The sequence below is a fragment of the Cinclus cinclus genome, chromosome 1, assembly GCF_963662255.1.
Source record: "Cinclus cinclus chromosome 1, bCinCin1.1, whole genome shotgun sequence".
NCBI classification, from domain to species: Eukaryota; Metazoa; Chordata; class Aves; order Passeriformes; family Cinclidae; genus Cinclus; species Cinclus cinclus.
Genome location: NC_085046.1, coordinates 7,319,234 through 7,345,673, shown reverse-complemented (window position 1 = coordinate 7,345,673; position 26,440 = coordinate 7,319,234). Strand labels below are relative to the sequence as shown.

At 43.5% G+C, this 26,440-nt stretch overlaps 1 protein-coding gene across 1 annotated transcript in view; it reads left to right on the top strand.

Annotated features, from left to right (window-relative positions):
* The window catches only part of PAXIP1 (PAX interacting protein 1), a 30,430-nt gene extending 23,444 nt beyond the window's left edge, over positions 1 to 6,986 (top strand). The window contains exons 14-20 of the mRNA XM_062505327.1: positions 312 to 379; positions 776 to 878; positions 3,087 to 3,255; positions 4,750 to 4,850; positions 5,990 to 6,124; positions 6,208 to 6,283; positions 6,856 to 6,986. Of these exons, the coding sequence (XP_062361311.1) occupies positions 312 to 379; positions 776 to 878; positions 3,087 to 3,255; positions 4,750 to 4,850; positions 5,990 to 6,124; positions 6,208 to 6,283; positions 6,856 to 6,986 (783 nt within the window). The remainder of the gene's footprint in view (positions 1 to 311; positions 380 to 775; positions 879 to 3,086; positions 3,256 to 4,749; positions 4,851 to 5,989; positions 6,125 to 6,207; positions 6,284 to 6,855) is intronic.
* Positions 6,987 to 26,440: the final 19,454 nt, after the last annotated feature.

The following is a 26,440-nucleotide window of genomic DNA, read 5'->3' as shown; positions in this document are numbered from 1 at the left end:
AAATTTAGCACCAGGAAGAATATTGTAATATTTTTGTACTTAACAAATGGACAGGCTTTTCAGTCTTTTTCTCATTAAATTAATTGGCTTTTCCATCGATAATTAGCAGTGTTATTGGTGTGCACTTTCAGGGTTGCATAAGTTTGTACAGAAGCTTTGGTTGACGCTCAGCTTTGCTCTTGAGTTCATCGTGTAAGTAGTAGGTGCTCAGTGTATTGATCAGCATGTAATTTTCATTTGTGATTAATTCAGGATAGAAGTTGGTTTCCCTGCTTAATTCGCATCTAAACATGTAACTGGTCTGATTTCAGGGTGTGAGGTTGCCTTTGAAACCAAAGCAAAATGAATCCAGTCTTCAGCCGTCTTCCAAAAGAGCAAGGTAAGAACAGTGAGCAGTCAATGCCCGGGGTCCTTAATTGACTTCTGTTCCTCAGAAGTGCCAGCTGCCCATCAGCCTGCACCATCCTGTGCCCTGCTCGGTGAAAGAACTGGCAGTGGGTTTTGGATGCTGCCAGTTACTCAGCTGGCAGGAATAAAACAATAACTAAGAGAGGGGAGTAGTAAGGGAGTTGGGAGAGTGCAGAAAGAGGAGAATATGTCATGTTCTCTGCATGGTGATTTTTTTTCTTCAGAAAAAGTTGTGCCTAATTCTCATTTATCTGGGTCATTCCATTGGTGAAGCTTGCAGAAGTGTGCATGTCTTAGTTTCAAAATTAGAGTTCTACAGCCTGGGGCCCAAATGTCACATTCTGCTGTATTTCCTTGGTTCTTGTAGGATTGAAGACCTGCCACCACCTACTAAAAAACTCACCCCTGAGCTGACACCAATGGTGCTCTTCACAGGATTTGAACCTATGCAAGTGCAACAGTACATTAAGGTAAATTTCAGGCTTATCTCTTGTGAACTACATTGAAACATCTGACAACTTTTTTATGGATGTTGAATTTTTGCTAAGACTTGATTAGCATAGATGTAGTAGATAAAACCAGTACTTAGTCCTGGTAACCAGTACTAAACTAGTGCTTAGTGCTTAGTAACCAGTACCAGGCCCTAAGGTTAAAGTAGGTTTATGTGGAATGAGTTTATTTGGTAGCTCTTCTCCTTTAGTTGACTACTTTACACTACTGTGCTACTTGGTTTTTCTTTCTGTAGGACTGCTTTAAAAAGCAAGAAAGTCCTTTCCTACATGTATTTTTAAATCAGCAAATTGCATAACGAAATTTAGGTGAGAAAAATAATGATGGTTATACTGGATAAGACCCAAAATTCTTCTAGTGGGGTTGCTGTCTGTGGTGCCAAATACTTCAAAGACAGCTGATGACAAAGCTTATGGCAGGTGTGAGATAATTTCCTATAGAGGTTTAGTCCTGTTCTCTAATAAAGCTGTACTAAAACTTAACTGTAAATAATTTATAACGTTAAGATAATGAGAAGTAAGTGAGGCCTAGTTTGAGTCTACTGCTTTTTTTTTTTTTTAGAAATACGCAATTTGGTGTCCTCAAAAATATAAAATATTTTCTTTATTAAGCCTATACTTATTTTTAAAGTGGTTTAGCTTCAGTGATTTTTTTTTCCCCCCTTACAGTGTATGCATTTTAAGCTTGATATTAAATATTTTGGGACATAAAATGTTTTTCATCCCAATATTAATTTCTCATTTTGTGTCGTGTGGATACCAGGTTAATTATATAGAGAATCTTTTTGGTAACAGCAATGGCTCACAAATTTAAAAAGTTAACTTCAGCCTCAAAGCTTGTGAAGTTGAATGTAAACCTGGCAGCACTGATGCTATCAAAACTCTGCAGAGATTTGATACCTAACTGGGTCTGGATACTCCTCATCTTCTTGAGATGGAGGGGTGATCTTTGTACCTGTATAGCCCAAAGGTCCCTTCCACATCAGAGTGGGAATCTTGCAAGGTCTGCACTCATAGGCAGAAGTGCTTGAGGTTAACATAGAAAAGCAGCCTTTGCCTTTCAGAGGGGTACAATGTACTGTTCACAGGGTGTTTGTTACCAGGAAGGAAGTAAACAGTGGAGAGGTTCAGTGTCATTGAATAATACTTTCATGGGTCATCTTTATGCAAACCATCAGAGCATGGTAAAGAAGAGCTAAAAGCACTGTCCCTGTCAGTCCCACTTGCTCATCATTATCAGAACAGTAAGAGTGCACAGGGCTGCCAGAGACCTCCTAGGCCTTCTAGCCTAACCCAACCCTCAGGCTTTCTTGCTTTGGGACTCCCAAACATTCATGCAATAAAAACTCTAGTTTGTTAAATATTTATGCTTATAGATAATTGGTGTGGGTTTTATTTATTTGTGCAAAATGTTTGTGTTAATCAGAAGTCCAGGGTGCATAGTTACTAAAGATGTCCAAATACGTTTTCATTCTTTAAATTTTTTATGAGGGGAACACTCTTTATCTCTAACACCTGTGCTGATCTGATGTGCCTCACCAGCTCATTCATTGTGTTACTCATTCCTTCACATAATGACTGGCTTAATTGGTAAGATAGCAGCTGTGAGGAGCTGGTTTGAGTTTGGTGGCTTAAACCAAGGAAAAGGGAATGGTTCCTCAGTATCATCAAAAATACATGTGGAATATGTATTTCATAAGGTGCTTTTCTCTTTAAAGAAAAACCTAGCTAAATTAAGTTTGCTGTAGCTATAGTGTGTACTGCACCTTTCCTAGAAAAGAGCAAAATTATTACATATTATTATTGTTACTTAAAATTTACTATCTTGTTTCACTGAAAAAATATTTTAATTTGTATCTTATAGTTAGTTCCTTGCTTAAAAAAAGCACAACCCAAAATAAAAAAAAAAACAAACTGCAGAAGTGGGAAATAGTTTTCAGTCTTGCCAGGTGATGTTTGTTTCTGGAAACACCTGGATTTTCAGTGGCTGTAAAATCTGTCAAAATTAGTCAGCTTGAGTAAAGGAATCACTGTAACACAGAAATCTGAGTTTACTATTTCATTAGGAGCTTAGTTTTATTTGATGTGATCATACAGTATTTAGTTTCTTTTTTCCCTCCATTTTTTAACATGTATTCCATTCTGATTTGTGTTTTGTACTACTTTCAGAAACTGTATATCCTTGGAGGTGAAGTAGCAGACTCTGCCCAGAAATGTACCCATCTAATTGCCAGTAAAGTGACCCGAACTGTCAAGTTCCTGACAGCAATTTCTGTAGTCAAGCACATAGTAACTCCAGAGTGGTTAGAAGAGTGTTTCAAATGCCAGAAATTTGTTGGTAAGTTAAATTAGAATCAATTCCTATAGTAAAATAAAGGTTCATTGACAAGCCTATTTAAATAGGCTTTGTTGTTTTGTCTTCTGACTTCAGTGTTTCTTTCCAGTTTTCTAAAGAGTTCAGCTTTTGAAAGCAGAAATTTTACTTCTGCAGCAAGTCTGATTGTCATTGTTCACACCTCTTGAAGAATAATTTGAAAATTTTTAAATAATGATATTAGCAGCTAGTTTGTATTCCACTCGAGTTAGAAGGTTGTGTTAGTATGGTTAAGCTAAACTGTCACAAGAATTGTGTTTGCTTTTTTTAAAAGATCTTGTCCTCTTTCAGCAGAACATTGTTTCATTTAGTTTTCATTTGTTCTTCCCCTTAAATGAAAGAAAAACACACTTAGAAAGTTTGTTTTAGGCTGATGTGTATTTCTTTCTTGTGTAGCCATTTTGTAGAATTTACCTGTGGCTGCATTATTTTTTAATTCACCCTTTCTGAAAGGGTGACTATTTGGTTTATTATTGTTTTGTGCTTTTTATATAATTGGTTTGTAAGAGGAAAATGTATAACATTGCTGGCTAACCACCATAAGGATTTGAATCTATGGATAACTAACTAATAAACCAGTAAACATTTTTTGTAACTCTCAAGGAGGCAGTTAGCTTACTTGAGCATCAGTGAACTAAGATAATGATTAATTTGAAAACTCATAGAAGGTGAAGAAATTTGGGGGATTTAAGATGACTGTTGTGTGATTTAGTATTTGAAGTACTTTACTTGTTTACTGAAATTGGGTTGATTTGTAGCTAATGGTCTGATTTCAGTTTTGTACCTGTTACAATGATGGAAAATATGGCAGTTGTTTACAAAAATTGTCAGAATTGTTTATTTTGTCTTTTGGGAGAGTATTAACACTGTCTCTTGCAAGTTGTCAGAATTGTCCTTGGAAAGACCCATTTTTTCTCTGTATAATCTTTTGGTTTTGGTTTTTAGACTTAGGAATTTTGGATTAAATTGCTTTTAGAAATGTGTTTGACATGGCTTTTGCAGAAAGATAAAGACTGAAATTCCATCCCTAATAAAAAATTAAAAATTGGGGAATAACAGGACAAATTAAACAATTTTTTCTGTTAAGATAGTTTCTGGACTCCCACAGGTGGTCACAGTAATTTGAATTTAAAACTTAATCCTTCTTTTTTATCATTCGCCTTTGCAGAGAATCAAAAAATTGAAAATTTGCAAGTACCTCCAATAAGTTAGAAAAAGGGACTTGATAGGACAGTGACTGTTATTAGGTATGCAAGTGTAAAACAGTTTAAATCTCCAAGGATTTGGTAGTCATCCTTGTAAGAACCTGATGAAGAGGGATATTTTAATCTTGTTAAATTCTAGCATGTGACTGTCATTTAAAGTCACTCTTGCCACCCAGATGTTCTGCTCAGACTCCATCCTGGGCCATGGGGATGTTCGTGTTTCATGTGCCACATCAATGTCTTTCTTTTTCAGATGAGCAGAACTTTGTGCTCAGAGATGCTGAAGCTGAGGTTCTTTTCTGCTTTAGTTTAGAGGAGTCTCTAAAGAGAGCACAAGTAGCTCCACTGTTCAAGGTATGCAGTTCATCACAGCATTTAAATACTTGGGAGGTTCTCCATTAGATTCTCCCAACCTCATTTTTTCAGCATTGGGACCGCAGATTTTATATCTGAAAGCAGTAGAGCAGGCTGACATAGAACATGAAACATTTGTTACAAATTTTCGTTTTGACTTAATGCCTGCTTTCTGCCTAAGCATCACTGGGGTGGGTGTAAACCCTGTGAATGACTGGATCCTGTAGATGTTAACCAAACAGTCTCAGCATATTTGTTCCCTTCCAAAATTTAGAACATTGCTCTGTTAACTTGTAAAAAGGAGGGGACTTAGGGAAGGGCCTTTCTTTTCTGTTTTCTTTTTTTGCACCAGCCTCATAGTCAGAGAGCTTGCTCATAAAATTGGGAGTCTGAGGGTGAGTTTGCCCTTCAGCCTGAGGGAGTTCTAGTGTGAATCTCCTTGGAGACTGCACTTTCCCCAGGCTGTTTTGCTAGGATGGCACAAGATGTTTTCATGGTTAAAATTATATTACAGTCCAGAGAGGTATCTGGAGATCTGAGTTGCTAAAAATTCTTCAGCCTAACTGAATTACAGACTCTTTATGGAGGTAAACCACCTAAAACTGATGGTTTTTTTGACCTGTAATGAATAAGAATGTGTGTCTTCTCTTATGTCTAAGTGCTACATTTTGCTCTCAGTTTTGCAGAGTAAATAGCAAGGTATTTTCTGGTTTTTATTCCTAGTTGATAAAAAGATAATCTACTTTGTGATCTGATCACCTATCTCAGTCAAGTAGTAGAATAATTTTTGTCAGGAAGTTATAAATTGGGTGTTAATTAAAAGGTAAAAGTTCTTTTGTAACACTTGAGATGTCTCTGTGCTCAAAGAAGTGAGGAGCCTTGTTCTTCTGTGTCTTAACCAAGCTGCAGTTGTTACTTTACTGGTGTGGAAATAGGCACACCTGGATTGTTCAAATTTATCAAAATCGTGCATTCGCCCCTCTGTGGTAAACGTCAGCCGTAATTAAGGACAACTCATCAACTGGTAAATCTCTGCCCTGTTGTATAAGACAAGTGTCACATGACATTAAAACTTCATGTGTTGCAGAAATCAGTTGGCATAATAATGCTTTTTCTTGTTCTTCCTTTTCTCTTTTTAGGGAAAATATTTTTACATTACACCCGGGATTTGCCCCAGTCTTTCCACCATGAAAGCTATTGTGGAGTGCGCAGGAGGAAAAGTATTATCTAAACAACCTTCATTTCGAAAACTCATGGAGCACAAGCAGAATAAAGTGTGTTGAGTGTTGCTTTCTGAAATTTAATTATAATACCTTACCACCTTCTTCTGAGCTTACCATTATTTTCTTTCCTTTAGAGTTTGCCAGAGATAATCTTGATTTCCTGTGAAAATGACCTTCATTTATGTCGAGAATATTTCGCACGAGGCATAGGTATGTATAAGCTTTTGTTGGCATTGAACAGTGTAACTGTTACTTAGATTTTTTTTTTTTCTTCTATTTCCCAATTACTCTTATTATTATACAAATACAGAGGTCTCTTGAAGCTTTCAGATACGACTAGGGGAATACATGGACTATCCTGCAAGCCATGGAGAAACCCAAGCCAGCTGTTTGCTGGATGTATCTAATAGTTATTTTATAAATTTTTGAATTTAGCAACAACTGAAACATCAGTATGTTACCAACTTTATTCTCATCCTAAGTTCAAACACAGCTCCGTACCAGATACTAAGAAGAAAATCAACTGGAACCAGTTAATTTAATACCAGTTAATGGTAATCTCAGTGTTCTTCAAGTGAGTTAAGGGTTTCAATTTATTTATTTAAACTTCAGTGTAGAGCCCCATGAAGTGCTTTATTTAATAACAGTGTCAGGTGTGAGGCCTGATGGTAGGGCTCTGATAGTGGTGGCCACAAAGGTCCAGACCAGCCCCTCCTGACACCTGCAGAATGAGGCAGAATTTCTGTGTGGGGTGTGAACTGTATGAATTTTGATATTTCCAGATGTCCACAATGCTGAGTTTGTCCTGACTGGAGTGCTTACTCAAACACTGGATTATGAATCATATCCTTTTTGTGTAAAGACATTCTACTGCTTAGGGGAGTATGATTTCCTAAAAGTTTTTCTCAATTAGGAATTAATTGTAATTTTTTTAGGGTATGTAATGTTTACTTGGTAGGAGGGTAGTTTAACACCCAAGATGGTAGTTTAAATTCAACACTGAATTACTTTTTAATGGGAAATACTTCAAGGGAGGAAAGCAGGGTGGTCACAAAGGAGTAGTAAATATTAGTAAATAGTAGAATTAAATCAGTAAATCGTAGAATATTAGGCAATGGGAAAAGAACTTGCCACTAAAGGAAATATTTGGCAGAAGTTACTTTCAGATGAGGAAAACCACTTTTTACTGAAGATTATAGACCATGTTTGATAAATGCAGAGGTAAGGCCTCTGTGTCTTTATGGATGTTTTTTATAGAACTTGTATTTAGCTGTCATTTCTTACAGTTGTTCTTTCTTAACAAGCTTACATATAAATTTACTTGATGGATAGTAAAATGCCTTACTGCTCCGGAATCCTTGGAGCATTATATCTAGCTGTTCAGCCATTGTACAAAGCAACTAGAACTTCCTGTGGATGCTGTTTTCCAGCTGTTTTCCTAGGGATGAAGAGCAGTTTAAAGCAGGAAAGCAAAAATAAACTGCATCTTTTTTAGGATGTGTAATTTTATTATGCTGAAACATAATTTACTATGTTTTGTATTATACTACCATTTTAAAAGAGCCCACTTTAGGTATTACGATGAGCCCATTTTTAAGCATTTTAAAATAAATTATGGTACTTCAGCGGAAAGTATAATTTGGATGTAAAAATAAAAGGGCTTGCTATCTATTAAATTATGGATGTTGAAGATGAAAATGTTTTGTACTTTATTTTTATTTCTTATACTCTAATTTCTTTTATATTGATACTTTGCCCATATTTGAAATAAATGTACTTTTAAATGTTTTACTCTATATTTTAGTGGTCGTTCATTTTTTTGAATACTGTGCAACAATGGCACTCTGGTAAGAGTAAATTACTCAAATCTTTTTCCAAGCAATGTGAAATTATTTTAAGCTTATTTTACCAGGTATGTTTTAATATATGAATCCCAGTGCTTTAAAGGGAGATGGTTGTAAATGTATATATGTGTTTTTACTGAAGCAGAGAAGCAGCTTGAAGGAGAAACTATAACCCTGCATATTCACTGTTGTGATAACTTTTTGTTTGTATAGTGAGTTTTACTAAATAAATATTAAAAAACAAGTCTCCCGAATCTATATTCAGTTGTATTTCCTAAAACACACATAGTTGTAATAATCTGATTTGAGCATTTTTATCAGTTTAGATTCCAGTAGATGAAAAAGTGATCCTAAAAGCATTTCTTTTCTTTCTGATCAGCGAGACAATTCAGCTCAGATGCTGTACAGACAGTTGAGTATCTGCACTCTCCCATCAGGGAAATTACTGTTTTTAAATCTCTCTTGTGCTGTGGCTTAAAGTGTAAATCCATCTAGTGCTCGGATTTACTGATTCTGTTGCCTTTCTCCCAATACCTTAGTTGAGTAAAGTGCTTAAGTGAATGACAAATTGCTGCTGTAAGAACACAGTGAGTGAGGTCTTGCAGAGGTCCTGTGTGCCTGTTACCTTTTATTGCTGGCTCTGGTTCCTCAGCTGTATCCATGTCCTGACCTGCTGCTGTGCTTGGCTTTTCTTTTGGGAGCAATAGGAGGCTACGTGAGGAGCAGAGGAACGGTAACGTTTTCTACCAGTGTGACTTTTGGTAAGGTGGCAAAGTGGGATAAATGAGAATGTTGCACTTTGGTCACGAATTTTTAAGTGAATGAAAGGTTAAAAAGGTGTGGCAAGGATGGGAGGAAGTGGTACTTTTTCACAAATGTCATTTACTTATGTCAGGGTTCTGTGTTTATCCTTAGTGTGATGTTCAGCTCTCTGAGGTGCAGCTTCCTTTTCATTATGAGACAGATGAAGGAAAAGCATGTAATGTGGAGACCTAAGGTTGGAAATTGATGATATGATTTTATGCTTTAACTTTTAAAAATAGTAAAAAAAAGAAGGAAGTACTGCAGTGGGAGTTAATTGTTGGTTGATGAGTTGTGGTACAAATTACTTAAAATTGTTCAAACACGAGGACCTGGCAAGTCTGGTCTCCCTGTCAGTGGAGGGAGAGAACATCTCTGAAACCTGACTTCAAGAGCCCTGCAGAGACCCATCCCTCAACAGTTCAACAAAGCAGTTTAGTTATCTAAATCTTTCAGAACACAGAAAATTAATAAAGTTAATCCCACTCTAAAGAACGTCAGACGTTGCATGAATACTATTTTTTACTGGAGAAATAAATGCACCTTTTTTCCCACTTAAGAATGTAGTACTGAAATTATCTAAACGATTATCTTTGTATGGCTTGAGATTTTCTTCTTTGTACTCATTCCCAAGTGGCAGGAAGGTTTTTGGGTGCCTTTTCATTTAAAACAATTATCAGCTGTTGCAGCTTTTGAATACTTGGCAGTTTTGTGGTACACAGAACCGAACTTGAATGCATATTTTGTACCTGTTGTGCATTCAGTAAGTCTTCTGCCTGCCTTCCCAACGATGTGTTCTATCAGGTGTAAATGCTGCTTTCAGAGGGACACTCCCATGAGGAGTCAGCTCACTTGTGCACAAAACCAGACTCAAGGCACATGGCATTACCCCACTGGGTCCTAGAAGCTGAAGAGACCTGCTGCAGTAGCTTGGTGAACGATGAGAGCCTCATGAGATGAGGGAGAGGCAGAGGGGAAACAGGTTTGGATGAGTTGGCAGTTTCAGCCTCAGCAGCATAGACTGCTCCACTCCATAGTGCAATTATGCTCACAAAGAGTTCTCAGCCTTTTGTAGGATTGGCTTCCTCCACATTTTCCACAATGAAGCAACGTTGAGGATATGTAATACCTTTGCCAAAAACTGTTAAGGGTTAAGACGCATGAATGCAGTAGCATCTGCAAGGTAAATTTCCTTACAAAAACTATCCAAAATGCTGTCAGATACTGCATAGAGGAGCTTGAAGAAAAGCAAATGTGATCATAGAACAAATGTACCCCGTGGGAAACATGAGTGATAATGCATCTGTTTCATCATCAGTGAAGACAGTGTGTTTATTTAGCCAACATACAAGTATGACTGATTTGATTAACCTTTCAATTAGAGTGAGAAACACAACCTGCCAAGAAATAGTCTTTCAGGAACCACAGGAGCTGTCCAGAGCCAACTGGCTTGCACAGATGTTACTGTGTGTGTGATTAGTGATAGAGAAGCAGTTTGATGGAGTATTCTGGTACAGCATTTCTGTTACAAACGTGCTTTTGCCTTAGTAGAAGGTTGTAACACTTAAGTGTCTATTTGATCCTGTGCTCTGTATCAGGGGGAAAAAAATGCACCTTTTCCTGTGGTCACAGAAGATCCATAATACATACTACAAAGGTTGTGTTGTGAAGAAAACCTGTTCTGATAAAGAAGTTATTTAAAGGTAAATGTAGAATATGTCCAATAGCAAAAGCATTCCTTCTGTTACGGGTGTGTTGGAAGTCCAGCACATACGGTCCCCACCTGCTACTGTGCAGCTTTCTTTGCTGTGAGTCATCAAGTAGAATTTTGGAACAGATTTCCAGAAATACATCTGGAAGACCTCTGGAGGTTAAGTGCTCAATATCTCAAAGGATGGAGGTGCCACAACCTCTGTTAACATTTTGTTCCTGCATTTTGCTACCCTCAGGAAAATAAAGAAATCGTCTTTGTATTTAGTCAGAAAATCCATTGTTCCACAAGTGGCTGGTGGTGCCCATTTCATCCCCATGTGCCCCCCAGCAGAGTCTGACTCTTACCTTCTTTTCCTGAGGCACAAGAGGCTCCTCCCAAGGGATGGGCATGGTTGAGAAGATTCCTCAGTGGGATAGAGGAGCTTTCCCTGGAGGACTGAGCCCTCAGGAGATGAGCTCTTCAGATGGAATTTTAACCTGCACAGTATGTATGCAGAGAAGTGTGAAGAGTGAGGGATGCTTGGGAAAACACTCCCACCTTCACCAAGAGGGTAAACTTTTCTTGATTTAGGTAAATCCTTGAGCAGTGTTTTGTCACAAAGAGACCAGGCTGGGTCTGCCAGGGAGAAAGCATCAGTAACAGGGAGCACTCCAGATCTGACACAGCTTTGAGTGGGTTTGTCCTTGTAGCAAGCTACATCAAAAAGAAAAACGAAAGAGTATTTTAAGTTCAAGAGGCCAAATGTTATTAGTATGTCAGCCAAAGGACTTTTAAATGAGGCAGCTCTATCAAACAGATGGAACAGAAGTTTGTCTCCCTGCTTTTTGTGTCTTTATAGGACAGATCCTCACTTAATGGAATTAACTTGGGGTGTTGTGGGCAATTACACAGCCCTTTCTGGTGACAGGAATTTTTATTACAGATACTGCAAACATCTTATTAAGCAAATTTTCATGGCTTTTGGAATTTGTTACTTGATAAACTCACAGCTTTTTTATTGACAACTACTATGTCATACAGTCACTTCCTGACTTTGTGAGAAGATAAGAGAAATGTCTTTGTCATTAAAAAAAAATAAATATTCGAACTGTATTTGTGAAGGCTGTATTAACCCCTGGGACCCAAAAGAATGGAGCCCCCCAGCCTTCCAGAGGCCAGGCTGGAGCAGAGGGAAGGAAGAGGAGCTCAGTGACAAGAGCAGGCAAAGTCAGTCAGTCTTCCCCAGAGGAGCCCTCTGAAAAAAAAATACGTACTACAAAGCAGCGCAGAATTTTTTATGTTCTGTTAAATCAACGAAATATTTTCAAAGGAGAAAGTGAGAGAAGAGTGTGATTTTTCATGTGACTTTGTGGCCTCCAACCCAGCATGGAGAGAGGCAAACCAGCCATCAGGCCAGCCCGGAGAAATCTGAATTGCAGATGAGTCAGGAGGAGTTAGAAAGTTATCGAGTTCTGTCTCGGCTGGAAGCTGCAAGGCCGTGGTAGATGTGACATAAACCAGCTTCATTCTGTCTGCAGTGTTGATCTGCTGCTCGCCTGGGAAAGTGAATCCAGAGCCCTTTGGTGGTGACTCCCTGGTGTTCAAACCTGCATGTTGCTGTAGCTACACCGATCCAGCAGACAGGTGCAGGTGTGGTGGAGAGACCCTGCAGATGTGACTGAAATGCACTGGAACAAAAGGAGAGATCAAAACACAGGCACGTCCTTCCTCTTCCAGCATCCTTTAGCTGGGGGGCTGCACAGTTGCAGCTCATGTCCCTAAGAGGAGAGCTCAGAGGAGCTGTGGTCACACATGTCTTTAAGTCACCTCTCCAGCTATGTTTCAAGCGCAACAAACCCATGCAGCTCTACCTGGACAGAGTGAGACTCCCACCTGCCTGCCAAAACAGCACCTTGCTTCTCATGCAGTGAGTGTGGGGGTCAGTCAGTGCTTCCTACTCTCACATTTCACACTGTTTTTGCCCCTTGCTCCTTTTTCCTCTGCCTAGAGAAGGCTGCAGTAGCTATGAATTTAACTTCCAGGCTCTCTAGCTGCTGGTAGGCTCTAGACTCCTTTACCTGGTCTCTCCAGTGCCACCATCGTTCTGACAGAGCACCCAGCACAGTATAAAAGCTATCCAGCATATTAAAAGTGCTACTTGGGGCATTAAAAGCAACATATTTTGTGTCCTTGGCCTCTGAACAGTCTCTAACCCCTCCAGGCTGCTGTCTGCAGCATGAGCAGCAACTTTTCATTTCCATCTGTGCTCTTCAACTTGGCTGTTCCTCACGTGAGCGTGGGGTCACAGCAGGGACCTGGAGTGGAAAGCACACAGTTTGCTCACGAGCAGATTCTCCAGAGTTTCTTTGCAATTAATATCGTAACATGTTGGTTTTATAGAGCCTTTTCCTCTTGGTCCACAGTGACCAGTAACAGCTTCCTCTCTTACTGTCACAAGTTCTGTGTTGTGAATTGCATTTCTACTTCCATGGAGCAGACCATATAATAAAGAACAGTTATTAAAGAAGTTCCTCTCTTCATCTTGGTGGAAGCAAATAATGTTTGTAAAATGCTTCACAAGGAGAGAGGATATATTCCTAGAAGGTTTGATCGAAGTGACCAAGTTCTGAATAATGTGTGCACGTGGAGGAAAGGTTTTGTGATTGGAAACTCATGTGTTTTATCTGGTGACATCATCTGATTAGGTGACATTGTCCCTCTCAGCACAGGGCGAGCCGGGGGCTGTGTGAAGCCCTGGGAGCATCAGTCACTCAGCAGCAGTGCAGCGAGAGCACAAACCCAGCCCGGGGGCTGGAGCTGCTGTGCCTCTCTCTGCAGATCATGTTGAATTATGAACTCTTTACAGAGCCATTTTAAACCCCATTCTCACATGGATGTGAGACACAGGGGCTTTCTGAGAGCTGAGAAAGTTAGAACTACATGAAATGCTGAACTCAAGGGCAAGGGAAGGCAGATGTGATGGGAGCTGAGTGTCCCGTGCAGGTGTGGTCTTGCTTTGAAAGATGCAGGGATAATAGCAAGCAAGAGAGAAAACTTCATGTTAGTGCCTCTGAACAATGAAAGAAAATATTACCCTGCCCAAAAAATGGTGTGTGTGTGTAATTTTGTAAGGACAGGAGCCTCTGGGAGCTGACAAATTAGTAAATTTTTCCATTTAAATTGAAGCATGTTGCAAGAAACTCAATTTTAATGAAACTAGTTTGGGGCTTTTTGACTACGAAGGCAAAATGAATTATTAAAGTATAAAATAATAAAGTAACTGATAAAAAACTAATTGAGAAAATGAAGCAGAAAAAAACCCACTATAATCAAACGTTCAGTGTGGGGAAACTGAAATGAGAATTCTCATTTCCAGTTTTGCAGCAGCAACACTTTGTAACTGCTGAAACACTAAGTTGTGCAGTTTACCCAAACTCTGAACAAACAAGGAGAGAAACTTTTGGAGTTTATCTTTTCCTCAAACACCACACTAGGAATAAATGCTAACTTACCACCTCCTCCTTGTAGCACCTCTTAACAACACGAGCACATCATGCAGCACTTCAGGGTGTTCAGTCATTTGTTTAGCTGATCTGTAATTAGTTGTTTAACCTTCAGTTGCACAGACCTCCAGAATTCATCATCCTCCTTCTACAAACAAGCTGCACACAGCCATGGAGCCCTTACTGAGCACAGGTGAAGTTTCTGTCCTAAGCATCCTCTAAGGGGTAAGAAAAAAAAGAGGGGCAGAAGTGGAAGGACAAGTATGGCCTTTAAAGGACTGTCAGGAAAATTACAGGTTTGATAGGACCATCCCATAAATTTTTTAAGCTCAGCATAGGAAATATAAAGGCAGAAACAGCTCTTTTTTACCTATAAAAGTTTAAATAATTTTCTTCTCCTTTGAGAAATGACCGTACCAAATACCAGCTGACATTGGGTTATATTTCATAGTGGAAAAAACATGATTCCTGGGCCTCTCTGCTTTTCAAATTTGGAAATGACAAAGGAGGTTGAAGGAGCTGTTGCAGCCAGTGCCACTTTGCTCTACTTTTTTCTGAAGAAAGTCTGGTTTGCTTTGCTGTGATGACTATGGCTCTCTGGATTTTTAGGAAGGCAATGACATGCCTTTGTGCCCTATGGAGAGAATTGAAAACATCAGCAAAAACTGAGTTGCTCTCTCTGGTTTCTGCTCTTTGGCTGCTGAATCCAGTGAACAAAGTCCAGGTAATGGATGGGGTTTTTTTAATGGATTAAAATTTTTAAATTTTTTAATGGTTTTTTTCCCTGAGGAATGAAAACACATGTTTAAAGTGAAGCATGGGAGTAGCTGTACTGACCTCTGGAGATTATCACCAAATTTACACCCACCCTTAAAGCACCAGAGCTGGGGTTACCCAGACCAGACACAGCCTGAAAACCAGCAACCCAGGCAGAGCCACAGCCACCTGCTCCCAGTCTCCTGCGTTAACTCCACTCACTAATCCCAATTCATTTTTACCCATCATGGCAATTTTCTTCCAAAATACGTGTTTTGTGGCTGCAAATGCACAGAGCCAGACCTCTGGTTTCGTTGTTGACTTCTCTTGCAATTCCGTGCTCTGCCAGTTTCCAGTGAGTCCTGGTTTCAGCAAGGATGAAAACTCGTCCTAGTGACTTACAAACATCTGCCCCACTTCTGCCTCTTAAAATGCACAGGACATACAACTGCTTTAATGTTGAATGTTTTGAATGTTTGAATGTTTTTAATGTTTTGTTTGATGAGAATCTGTGTGACAGTACCAGTTTATTGTGTCTGCATAGAAGGAAATATTGAAGAAAGGAAGAAGGAAGCACAGCTTTATCAGTGTGGCTTGTTGCTGTTCTGCATGTCCTGAATGAGTGTTTGCCGCCTGTTCCTTTTCCAAACACATTCCTGGGGTCTGAAAAGGACACCTCCATCAGCTGCAGCTGCTACTTCTGGGAGGGCTAGAGTACCAGTCAACACACCACTGACTGTGGCTGAGATTTCCATCACAATCATTACTTGCAGCTCCTCCTGCACAAATAGGCACTGATGGACCCTTTCAAAAACAGGTGACGATAAGCAGAGGCAAGTGTCACCAAGTACGTGCCACAGGCACACCAGAGTGCTGCTTTCTCAGCAAAATGGGCTGCAGCCTCAGGGTCCTGTGGCTCCCAACAGGGGGAACAAGATAATTTGTGCTTTGTGGTTGTGGTAAGGACGAGGACCTTCTGGAATGAGGGTGGGAATTGGAGCACATGTGCTGTCCCCACCCCACCTCTCCTCCCAGCTGTGCTCCTCGTGTTGGCTCGGTGCTCCTCATGCACAAGCGTGGCCAAACGTTCTGTTAAAGGCAGCACTGAGCACAAGAGGGTTTTTCTTTAGGACATCATGGAAAAAAGTGCTTGGAGGGGCTGGATTGTGTCATGGAATTGCTCTGGCATGGCTGTAATGAGTTTGCTAATGCTGGTTTGTTTTGTTTGCTGATTTTCTTGGGCTCTGCAGCCTGGCAGAACCCTGGGTTCTTGCTGTTCACCTTCTGCATCATTTTTGGAGTGAACTGAAAGCTGGTGAGAAGCAAGTGCTTTACAGAGAGGTTTGTAACAGATTTACTGTTTAAGTATCCACCATCACAACAACTTTAAGTGTGTCATGTTTGTTCAACACAATGTCCCTCCTGTAAGAATATATTTATTTAATGCTGATGAGCATTAAGCATTTATCTAATGCTGCAACTGTTGAGACTTTTGTGTGCTGAGTCTCTCAAATAGACATCCTTGTCTCTCATGTTTGATTTCACCAGTTACACAGCTTTCGAGCACAATCCCAAGACCTTAGTGGTGGAGAAAGCCACAGCAAAATTCCTCTGTACCCTTTGTCCTCTGTTGATCCGGCAGCATCACAGAGGAGGGGTTGTCTGTGCAAAGACCTCTGAAATTGTATGTATCACTTGGGTAATGTGAGCACCAGCACTTGCTATTGCCACCCCAGAGAGCTTGGCGTCCAACATAATTTGAAATGTTGGACATTTAAAACGTATTTCTTTGCCCTCTAATTTTGGAGGGCTTAAGCTTTAAGCGTATTTTCAAGCTTTTCTCATCAGCTGCTTCTCTGTCAAGTATAGAAGCATGTTTTCATATAAGGAATGGAGAACTAAGCATTTCATGAATCATAGGATAGTTTGAGTTGGAAGGGACCAAGTTTCTCCAGACTGCATCCAACATGATCTTGAGCACTCCCAAGGATGGGTAGGGGAGCCCCAACGGGTCCAGGTCTTGTGCTGAGAGCCGCAGAGCTGGGTGCAGCACTGCAGGTGGGATCTTACAAGGACAGAGCAGAGAGGGACAATCCCTTCCCTCTACATGCTGGCCACGCTGCTTGTGATGCAACCCAGGATGTGTAGACTTTCTGGGCTGCCAGTGCACATTGCCAGGTCATGTCCAATTTTTCATCCCCCCTTGTCCCCAGGTCCTTCTTGGCAGAACTGCTCTCAGTCCCTTCGTTGGTTCTGTATTGTTTCTGGGAGTTTCCCAGGTTCAGGAGCAGGACCTTGCCCTTGCTGGCTCCAGGAGCTGGAGTTGACAATGGCAGTGCCGTCCAAAGCACAGTGAACTGCTGAGCTGCCAGCTCTTGTGACCTACTCAGTGTTCCAGGGAAAAAGGAGAGCTTTGAAAACTGCCCCTTCATACTGAGCTGTCACACAGGGCAGTAAGCTCTTTATAACACATAGAATGCAGGATCATGATGGTAATTGAGTACTTAGAAAAAAAAATAAAATCCTGTTGTGCCCTGGGTATGGAATACCTAATCAAATCATGTTTATTTCTCAGCACCAGGCTGCTAATTTGCTTTGATTTAAAATTTATAAAGATAATTGCGGATGTGTGCATCTGCGTAGGTGGCTGTGAAAAGCCTTTCCTCTCCGTTTAATAAGCAGCACATTAATACGGACTGCCTTCATTTGACTTCCCTTTTCCAATAGCATTGATTTTAGTCCCTTTGTTAGAGGAGGAGATGGAGCCAGGGAAGGCCACGTGCTCTCACCAGATGTGTGGGAGCTGAGGAGCAGCATCCTCTCACAGATCTGTGGGATTCCCCTTGCCCTAGAGGAACCCTCAGGGTAAAAGCAGGGACAGATGCTCACACTTTACAGCTCTGATCTTAATATTCTTGGTGGCGCTTTGCGAAAGCCAGTTGCACACGTTTACCCCTGGTTTAGTGTTATTAGAAGTGGAATGAGCTTCAATGAAAGTTGGAGTTGATGTGGTCTCAGCAAGGAACAGAAAATTATTCCTATTTACCAGAACACTTTTCTTTAGGCCTAATTGCTACCTTCAGATGGTCCAAGGGATGAATCCTTGCTCCTACCTGCCTGTGCCCTGGTGCTGACCCTTTTTGGTTTGTTGCTGACCCTTTACAGCCTGTCACACAATCAGACACTGCCCAGGCTGGGCTGTGGCTGCACGCCTGGAGTACAGCTCAGCCACCTGCACCGCTTTTTTTGCTGTTTATTTCACTCAAGAATGACTCCCTAGATCACCTTGCCTCAACCTCCATCCAGCCAAGGCTCCCTCCCAGGTACCAGCACCTACTTGGCAGATATCTATGGTTTTTGAGTCTAATTAATCAGAGCAGTTTTAAAGGTGAGGAACAAAGATAATATGAGATCATGTGTCTGGTGTGGGGAGCTCTTTCACACTAGGTTGGTCAGCCTGGTCCCTCAGTACCCACATCTGTAAGAAAACAGTAACTACAGACATGAAAGTGGAACAAAGATGACAACTTGATAGCTGCTCTTGGCAGCTTCTTCTCCCCCACTTACAAATCAACCCCAAAATCGTGGCAAAGGGGCTGGAGCAGTGCTGTAGGGGTGGGATGGCACTGACTCTGCTGCTGCAATAACCCAGAGTGGAGCTCAGGCAGTTCTGCTTGTGTGTGCTGCGAGTTAAGCAGTTGTGGTAAAGGACATCCTGGATGTTGCTGTGACCTTTGTCTGCCCTCTCCTTCCCCTGCCAACATGAATTTTCAATGGTCCATGCAGGCACTGCTGCCATCTTCTCACATGGGCTTAATCACATACAGAAATGTGCATTAAAATTTAGAGATCTCCTTCCTTCTGATGTTTCTTACAAAGAGAGAAGAATCACTGTTTCTGGCCTTCAGGGATGGAAGCTTTCTCTAGAGATAGTTCTTGTCACTTTTTTCCACTCATGGAATTGATGATTAACTCCTGCAACTTTCCCAACATGGTTTAAAATGACAGGCTGTTTGAAATATTGTCCCCTAAGTCCTTGGCCACTCCAGAAGTCTCACCATCCCAGTGTGACATCTCAAAGTCAACTGATGATGGGCAGAAACCAGGATGAGATCCAGCTCGTCTGCAGAAACAGCAGGAGGGTTCTGCCTGTTGGGGTCCTGATTCAGCCTGTTTGCCCAGTGCCAAGCTCCTCTCAATCCCTGCTTCCAAGATCCATTTTGTGGCTTTAGAATTTCTAGGTTTAACAATCTGTGTTGAGGGGAGAAGAATTATCCCAGTACAGCATTTGGTGACACTGCTTCATTTTTATCTATTCCCTCTGCCTCTAAGTGATGTTTTACCTAAGCTGGCCTGGTAACATTTCATATGAAAGGGGTGTTGCCTGAGGGAATGCCTTGTTCTGGGGGGTTCCTTGTCCCAGGAGCAGCCTGGGCTTGGGGAAGCAGCTGGGGGCTGGTTTGAAGGCGGGGCTGCAGCTGCCAACCCCAGGGATGCTGCTGCAATCCAGACAGGGATGCAGGGAGCAGCACCCAGGACGGGCAGACAGCCAGTGTGTGTGTGTGTGTGGGGGGGAAGCCTTTTGAGTGTGAAATTTTCCCTTTACCTGCTTCTTTACTTTTTCAACAACAGGAAACAAAAGCACCACTCAGAGTGTGGACCCTCCCCAGGTGACAGCTCTGAGCTCAGCTTGTTCTGGGCAGAAGTTCTGTCTGACACCTGTAAAAGATGAGCAGACACAACTGTATCCTCTAAACCTGGAAAAGAAACACTGGAAAACTCCCCTGTTCATTTAGAGGGAACGTGCATTTGAAGGGATGCCTGATGCCAGCCCAGACAAAGCATCTGCAGCCAGAAATGGATGTCCCCATGGCACCAAGCAACAAAACTTTTTTCATCATCCATGTGGGTCTTGTCAGAAGATGAGGGTCTCTTCTGCCACTTGCTCAGTCCCTGATTTACAGCAATACCTTTCCCTTAAAACTCTGTTTCTCATGTTCACCAGCAAAGCAGGACTTCCTAAGCTCTTACAAGAGATAGCTGTTTTCCTCTGCATGTTTTTGCACAGGAATTGCAGTACATGAAGCAGATTTCTTGTATGATGAGAGGATGTTTTGCATACATCCCTTCAGAGAGCTATTGCTGCACCTCTGGGGAGCTGGAATACTATATCTAATAATACACCTTAATTAAAATAAATAGTGCTCCTAATTATGTCTTGTCACACAGTTTGTACCCTATAATTTATCAGTGTGATGCAGCTATGAATAAAACATTAAAAACATTCATATGTAATTTTACCCATACAAAAGTACTGTTCATGGGCTTCACAGATTGCTCTTAGCCTTTTATGAAGATGCTGCAGGTCACATCATGGTTTCCATAAACTGTGTTTTCATAACTTTAAGGAGTTCTGATTTAAGAAGCAGTTTTGTAGCCATGAGGATGCTGGGAGCCAAAAGAGCAGTGTCTTCTAACAAAATACATCCATGAAATGAAAATGTGAGAGAAGAAAATTAAAATAAAGGGAGTTGCAATTTTTAGCTAATGCCATAAATTAGGCTCACTCAAGCAACAAGATCAACTTTCACAAGCATCACAATGAAGGAATCATTCCAAGACTGGTGGAAATAGCCGGCTCTTGTGGCTTCAGAAAGTTGTGAGTTCATCCCGCTTGGGATAAAAAGCATCCTTGCAGAGCACCTCTTCACATCTGGAGTCTCTAAGTGATGCCCTGCACTGCTGAGGGACATCAGAATCTGAGTCACTGCAATGGTTTGCTTTTATTCAGGATTCAGAGGCAGTCTGGGTTCCATAAAACTTCTGGCCATCTGAATCCAGGCTCATCTGACTTCTTCATATGAATATAAATTAAAAAGCTGATTGTACACATTCAACCTAAAAAAGAAAACGAAAAATATTGTCTGTAAGTATCTTGTCCTTTATTAGTCCTCCTGTTGGTAGAGAAGAGGGACTCTTCAGTTTACAGAGTCATCTAGTATTGTTTTTTATTAACTGAAGTAGTAGTTTAGTACTCAAAATGCAGGCTGCATTTGGTACAGGTGGGGTCACTGATGAGTCAGGAAGTGCACAGAGGCTGGTGGAGGTGATTCCCTGATTCCCCACACGAGGAAAGGATCCATCCGAAAATCAGCACTGATGAAGCAAATGGAGCTGGGTTTAACAGTGACTCCAACACATAATTCAAACACATAATTCAATTCCTTCTTGGGAAGAAAGGTAAAAGGAATTATTAAGTCAACAGTTGCAATGGTCACTGAGGTATGTGATCAACTCCATGAAAATTTTGTTGGAGGAGACCCCTGGATTTGTGCTTGGCACTCTCTGCCTTTGGAGTGTCAATCACAGACACCTGTGAAAGTCTCTTCTTTTGTTCCCCCTCCCTGGACCCAGATGGGTTTTCTGCTTTTTTATTTTATGAGAGGAGATTGAAAGAGTCACAGAAATAGGAAATTAGTTTGGATCTCAGGTCTCAAAAAGACAGTGCTGTGCAGTTAAGGGCAACAAATCACAGCACCAAATTGACCCCTGGATCCAGATCCCTCCCCAAGGGTGATCCTCAGCATCCACAGATCCGGGCTGGAAGAACTCAGGCAAACTTCCCTGCAAAGGCACGGGAAAAACACAGCAGCCCAGAGCCTGAATTCTGGAATTCCCGTGCAGCACTCCTGGAACACGTAACAAGGTGTGACAGGACAGGAAGAGGTGAAAGTGCAGCATTTATGTCACTGCTGGGAGCTCTGAACCGGCATGTGGCACAGTGACAACCCGCTGTCCCCGCTGGCCCCCCTGGCTCCAGCGCTCGCCCCCCGAGCCCGCAGCCCCGGGGCCACCAGGGCACGCGTCCCCAGCAGCGGTGGGGAGGGAAAAGGGAGAAGGGGAAATAGGGGAAAGGGGAAAAAAGGGAAAAGGGGAAGAAAGGGGGAAAGGGAGAAGGGAAAAGGGGAAAAAGGGGAAAGGGAGAAGGGAAAAGGGGAAAAAAGGTAAAAGGGAGAAGGGGAAGGGGAAAAAAGGGAAAGGGAAAAAAGGGAACGGGGGAAAAAAGGGGACAGGGGAAAAAGGGAAAAGGGAGAAGGGAAAAGGGGAAAAAAGGGGAACGGGGAAAAAAGGGGGAAAAGGGGAAAAAATGGAAAAGGGGAAAAAAGGGAAAAGGGGAAAAAAGGAAAAAAGGAGAAGGGAAAAGGGGAAAAAGGGAAAAGGGAGAAGGGAAAAAGGGAAAAAAGGGAAAAGAAAAAAAGGGAAAGGAGGAAAAAAGGGAAAAGGGGAAAGAGGGAAAAGGGGGGGAAAGGGGAAAAAAGGGAAAAGGGAGAATGGAAAAGGGAAAAAAGGGGAAAGGGAGAATGGAAAAGGGAAAAAAGGGGAAAGGGAGAAGGGAAAAGGGGAAAAAGGGAAAAGAAAAAAAAGGAAAGGGGGAAAAAAGGAAAAAGGGAAAAGGGGAGAAAAGGGAGAAGGGGAAAAAGGGAAAAGGGGGAAAAAGGGAAAAGAAAAAAAAGGGAAAAGGGAAAAAAGGGAAAAGGGAAAAAAAGGGGAAAGGGAAAAAAAGGGAGAAGGGAAAAGCCCGGCGGTGACAAAGCCCGGGGCCGGTGTTGGGTGGCGATGTGTCCCGGGACACCGCGTGCCGGGAAGGACATGGCGGATCCCGGAGTTACCGCGGTGTCCGTGTCCCTGTCCGTGTGTCTGTCCGTGTGTCCGTCTCTGTCCGTGTGTCCGTCCTGTCCGTGTGTCTGTCCCTGTCCTTGTGTCTGTCCTGTCCGTGTGTCTGTCCCTGTCCGTGTTTCTGTCCTGTCCGTGTGTCCGTCCCTGTCCGTGTGTCTGTCCCTGTCCGTGTTTCTGTCCTGTCCGTGTGTCCGTCCCTGTCCGTGTGTCCGTCCTGTCCGTGTTTCTGTCCTGTCCATGTGTCTGTCCCTGTCCGTGTGTTCGTCCTGTCCGTGTGTCTGTCCTATCCGTGTCCTTGTCTTTGTCCGTGTCTCTGTCCATGGTTGTGTCCGTGTCTCTGTCCATGATTGTGTCCATGTCTCTGTCCGTGTGTCTGTCCTGTCCGTGTTTCTGTCCTGTCCATGTGTCTGTCCCTGTCCGTGTGTCTGTCCCTGTCCGTGTGTCCGTCCTGTCCGTGTGTCTGTCCCTGTCCGTGTTTCTGTCCTGTCCGTGTGTCCGTCCCTGTCCGTGTGTCCGTCCCTGTCCGTGTGTCTGTCCCTGTCCGTGTGTCTGTCCTGTCCGTGTGTCCGTCCCTGTCCGTGTGTCCGTCCCTGTCCGTGTGTCTGTCCTGTCCGTGTCCTTGTCTTTGTCCGTGTCTCTGTCCATGGTTGTGTCCATGTCTCTGTCCGTGTGTCTGTCCTGTCCGTGTGTCCGTCCCTGTCCGTGTGTCCGTCCCTGTCCGTGTGTCTGTCCCTGTCCATGTTTCTGTCCCTGTCCGTGTGTCTGTCTCTGTCCGTGTGTCTGTCCTGTCCGTGTGTCCGTCCCTGTCCGTGTCTCTCTCCCCTCGCTCAGCCCGGCCTCTGCCGCCCTCTGCCGCCCGTCCCTCGCCGCTGCGGTCACCGCTCTCCCCTCGCTGCTGCCGGGCCAGCTCCGCTCGGAACATCCCCTCGGGATCCTGGGCTCTGCTCTTACCGCCAGCGCACCACTCAGCCGTGTCCCCCAGAGCCACATCTAGGGGCCTTTTCAGAACCGCCAGGGATGGTGGCCCCACCACCGCCCTGGGCAGCCTGTTCTTGTGCTTGGCAGCCCTTTCCGTGAAGGAATTTTTCCTAATATCCAACCCAAACATCCCTTGGTGCAGCTTGAGGACGTTTTGTCTTGTCTATGGCTTGCTGCTTGGGAGAAGAGACTGCTCCCTCCCGGGCTACAACCTCCTTTCAGGTGGCTGTAGGCAGAGAGAAGATCCCCTGAGCTCCTTTTCTCCAGGCTGACACCCCCAGCTCCCTCAGCCTCTCCCCACAAGACTCGTGCTTCAGCCCCTTCACCAGCTCTGCTGCCTCAATGCGCTTCGTGTAGCGAGGGCCCAAAACTGAGCACAGGGTTTGACTGTGGTTTCAAATACAGGGGGGAGGATCACTGCCCTGCTCCTGCTGATATTGGTACAAATGAACATACTTGATTTTTCCTCTTTTAAATATGAGCAAAACTATAATTTCCCCACCCCAATGTTGCCACAGCTTTCAGGAATTTATTTCCAGGGATTTGTTTTCCAAGAGAGAACTGGGATGTGGAGCTGCCACTGGCATGTAGGAGTGACACCTCTGCCCTCCCATTCTTGGGCACCTCATCCTCACTTTGCTCACTCCAGGGCAGCTTGGGCAGCGCGAGACATTTCTCTGTCATCAACCACAACAGCCCGGGCCAATTTTAAGGCTGCAAAAAGAAAAAAAGTCCTGCTGATGCCTCCACCCACAGATGTTGTTCCCAGTTACAATTTGGTCAGGGAGAACTTGGAGAAGCACAGGGGTTTGGGGAAAGGGTCCCCACTGAACTGCTGAGCCTTGAGTGGCTGAGCTGCCTTCTGAGAGCTGCTGGCACCTGCCTGTGAGCATGTGAGTTTGGAGCTGGAGCCTGGGGATCCAATCCCATCCCCATCCCTCTGCACATCCCTGCCCAAACCTCAGTCAGTGCCTCTCTGTTATTGTCCCGAGGGTGCTTGTACAACGTGAGCTGTGACACTGAATTTGAGCCTTTTATGCTAATTCTGGGCTTACTCTGACTGTGAAGCAGAAGCTCTCAATTCTGTGTCAGGCCCCAGAATGTGGGGAGTTTATGAACCAAAGCAGCAATATCAGTCCTACACCAATGGGAATTTGTGTCCATGAATTTGATTTATTCCTCTGACTTTCCCCTTCCTATTTAAAACTGCAGTAATGGTACTGAGACAGGTAAAAACTAATGTCATCTCATCTCATCTCATCTCATCTCATCTCATCTCATCTCATCTCATCTCTCTCCACACTCCATGAGAAAGAAATGGATTCTAGAACAGCAGAATAAACACCACTTGCATTCAGGGGACTTTCTCCTGTGCAGCTTCACAGATATGCAGTAATATCACTGATTTTCCATGAGGATATTTAAGGTTATCATTCAATACAGGCACCTGTTTCCACTCAGAGCTCAGTATTTTTGGGGCTGTTATCTCTGCTAACACCAAGCAGTGGATAGGGACTTTCAGGGCTTGAAGAGGGAGGACAGGCAGGAAAATTAGCACCTGCAGAGAACGTTGTATAAGACTTGCTTAGCTAAAATTGTAACACCCCATCCTGGTGTCCCTCTCCTTTTCATGTGATACCTTCCAGTTGTCTCTTTTATTTTTAGAGGATTAGGCATTTTTTTTTCTGGTTCTGTGGCTGAACTGACCTTTAACATGCTTGTTTGACAGTCAGTGTGGTAGTGGGAGTTATAGAGTTATAATCCCAGTGATTCTGGGATTTAAAGACTGACTTCCTGATCTAATCTAGTATGAATTTTAACAGGAATGAGAGAAAGTTTGAAAATTAAGGGGTAAAGTTAGGGAGGGAGGTGCATCCCCAGAATGGGAGGAGTGGAATGGAGCAGTGGAAGGTGGAGAACTCTCCACTCAAATCCTCGCTTGAGCTCCATCGGCAGTGACAGCTTGCCTGCAGCGGGGTGTACCAGGAGGGATCCCTCCTCGAGTCCAGTGGATTGTGGAGACACTCAGAGCCACCCGAGTCCTAAAGATCTGAATCCTTGCTTTGCTCTGGTGAGATCCTCACTCCTGCCCACATCCCCTCGGGCATGGCAGCACAAGAGGAGGTCGGGGTCGGCTGCTGCCTTCGGTGTCCCACCCGGAGCCTCCTCCGTGTCCAGCCCTGCTGTCTCAGCCCCGTACAGCAGATTCCCACCAGATGGAGCGATGGCTGAGCCACGGCAAACCCGCGGAAAGGCTTGGAAGTGCTTTCACAGGGGAAAGAGCCGCTGAACACAAGAGGTTTTTCCTGAGACATCTTTAGTAAAGGAAAGTTTCTCAGCTGAGGTTTGTGAGGAAGAGCCCTGCTTCACAGCATGCAAATGCAGGTTTCTTCTGTAAGCTGGAATGAAGTGTCCTCCCGGCAGGTCCTGCTGAGGGAGGAGCAGCCACCTCCAGGCACTGCTGGTCCCCTGTCACAGGGCCGTGTCTCCCTTGTACCACGTCCCTGGTGCTGGCTCTCGCAGTGACCCCTGTCCTGAGTGCTCCTCTCTCTCCCCCTGCCGTGGCAGGTCCCCCATCCTGATGCACGGCTCCTGCGACCATCCTCACACAGCAATGCGGCATCCCCCTGGGCCTGCCTTGGCTTTTGGCACCTGGATGTTCCCCAGAATCTCCCACCGCCACCTGGGAGCTCGCTTCAGCTTGAGTGGGTTCCCCCAAGTTGCAGCACGGATGGATTTCACCCTCTTGCACCCCGAGGTGGCCTGGGGAAGCTTGGGCCATGTGGCACACGGGGCCCATGGCAGGAAACCCGGACCTCAGGTGTCCAAATGCTGCTCCTCCTCGAGTCCACGCGAGTGTGGAGAGTGTGGCAGCACCCAAAGCTCCTGGCCACAGCCAGGACACGTACCTGGATGTGGGAGAGCAGCCATGCTCCAGGGCTGGTTCTTGGGGAGCTGCTTCCCTGGGTCAGGCACCCCCTCCTTTCCCAGCCTCACTGCCACTGAGAGAGCAGTGACCACACGTGTCTCTGTCCTGCATGGCTCCATGCTGCTGGTGCCAGGATGTGCCCCTGCTGGGGTCTATCCTCTCCCTTATTATCCTTTTTGGGATGCC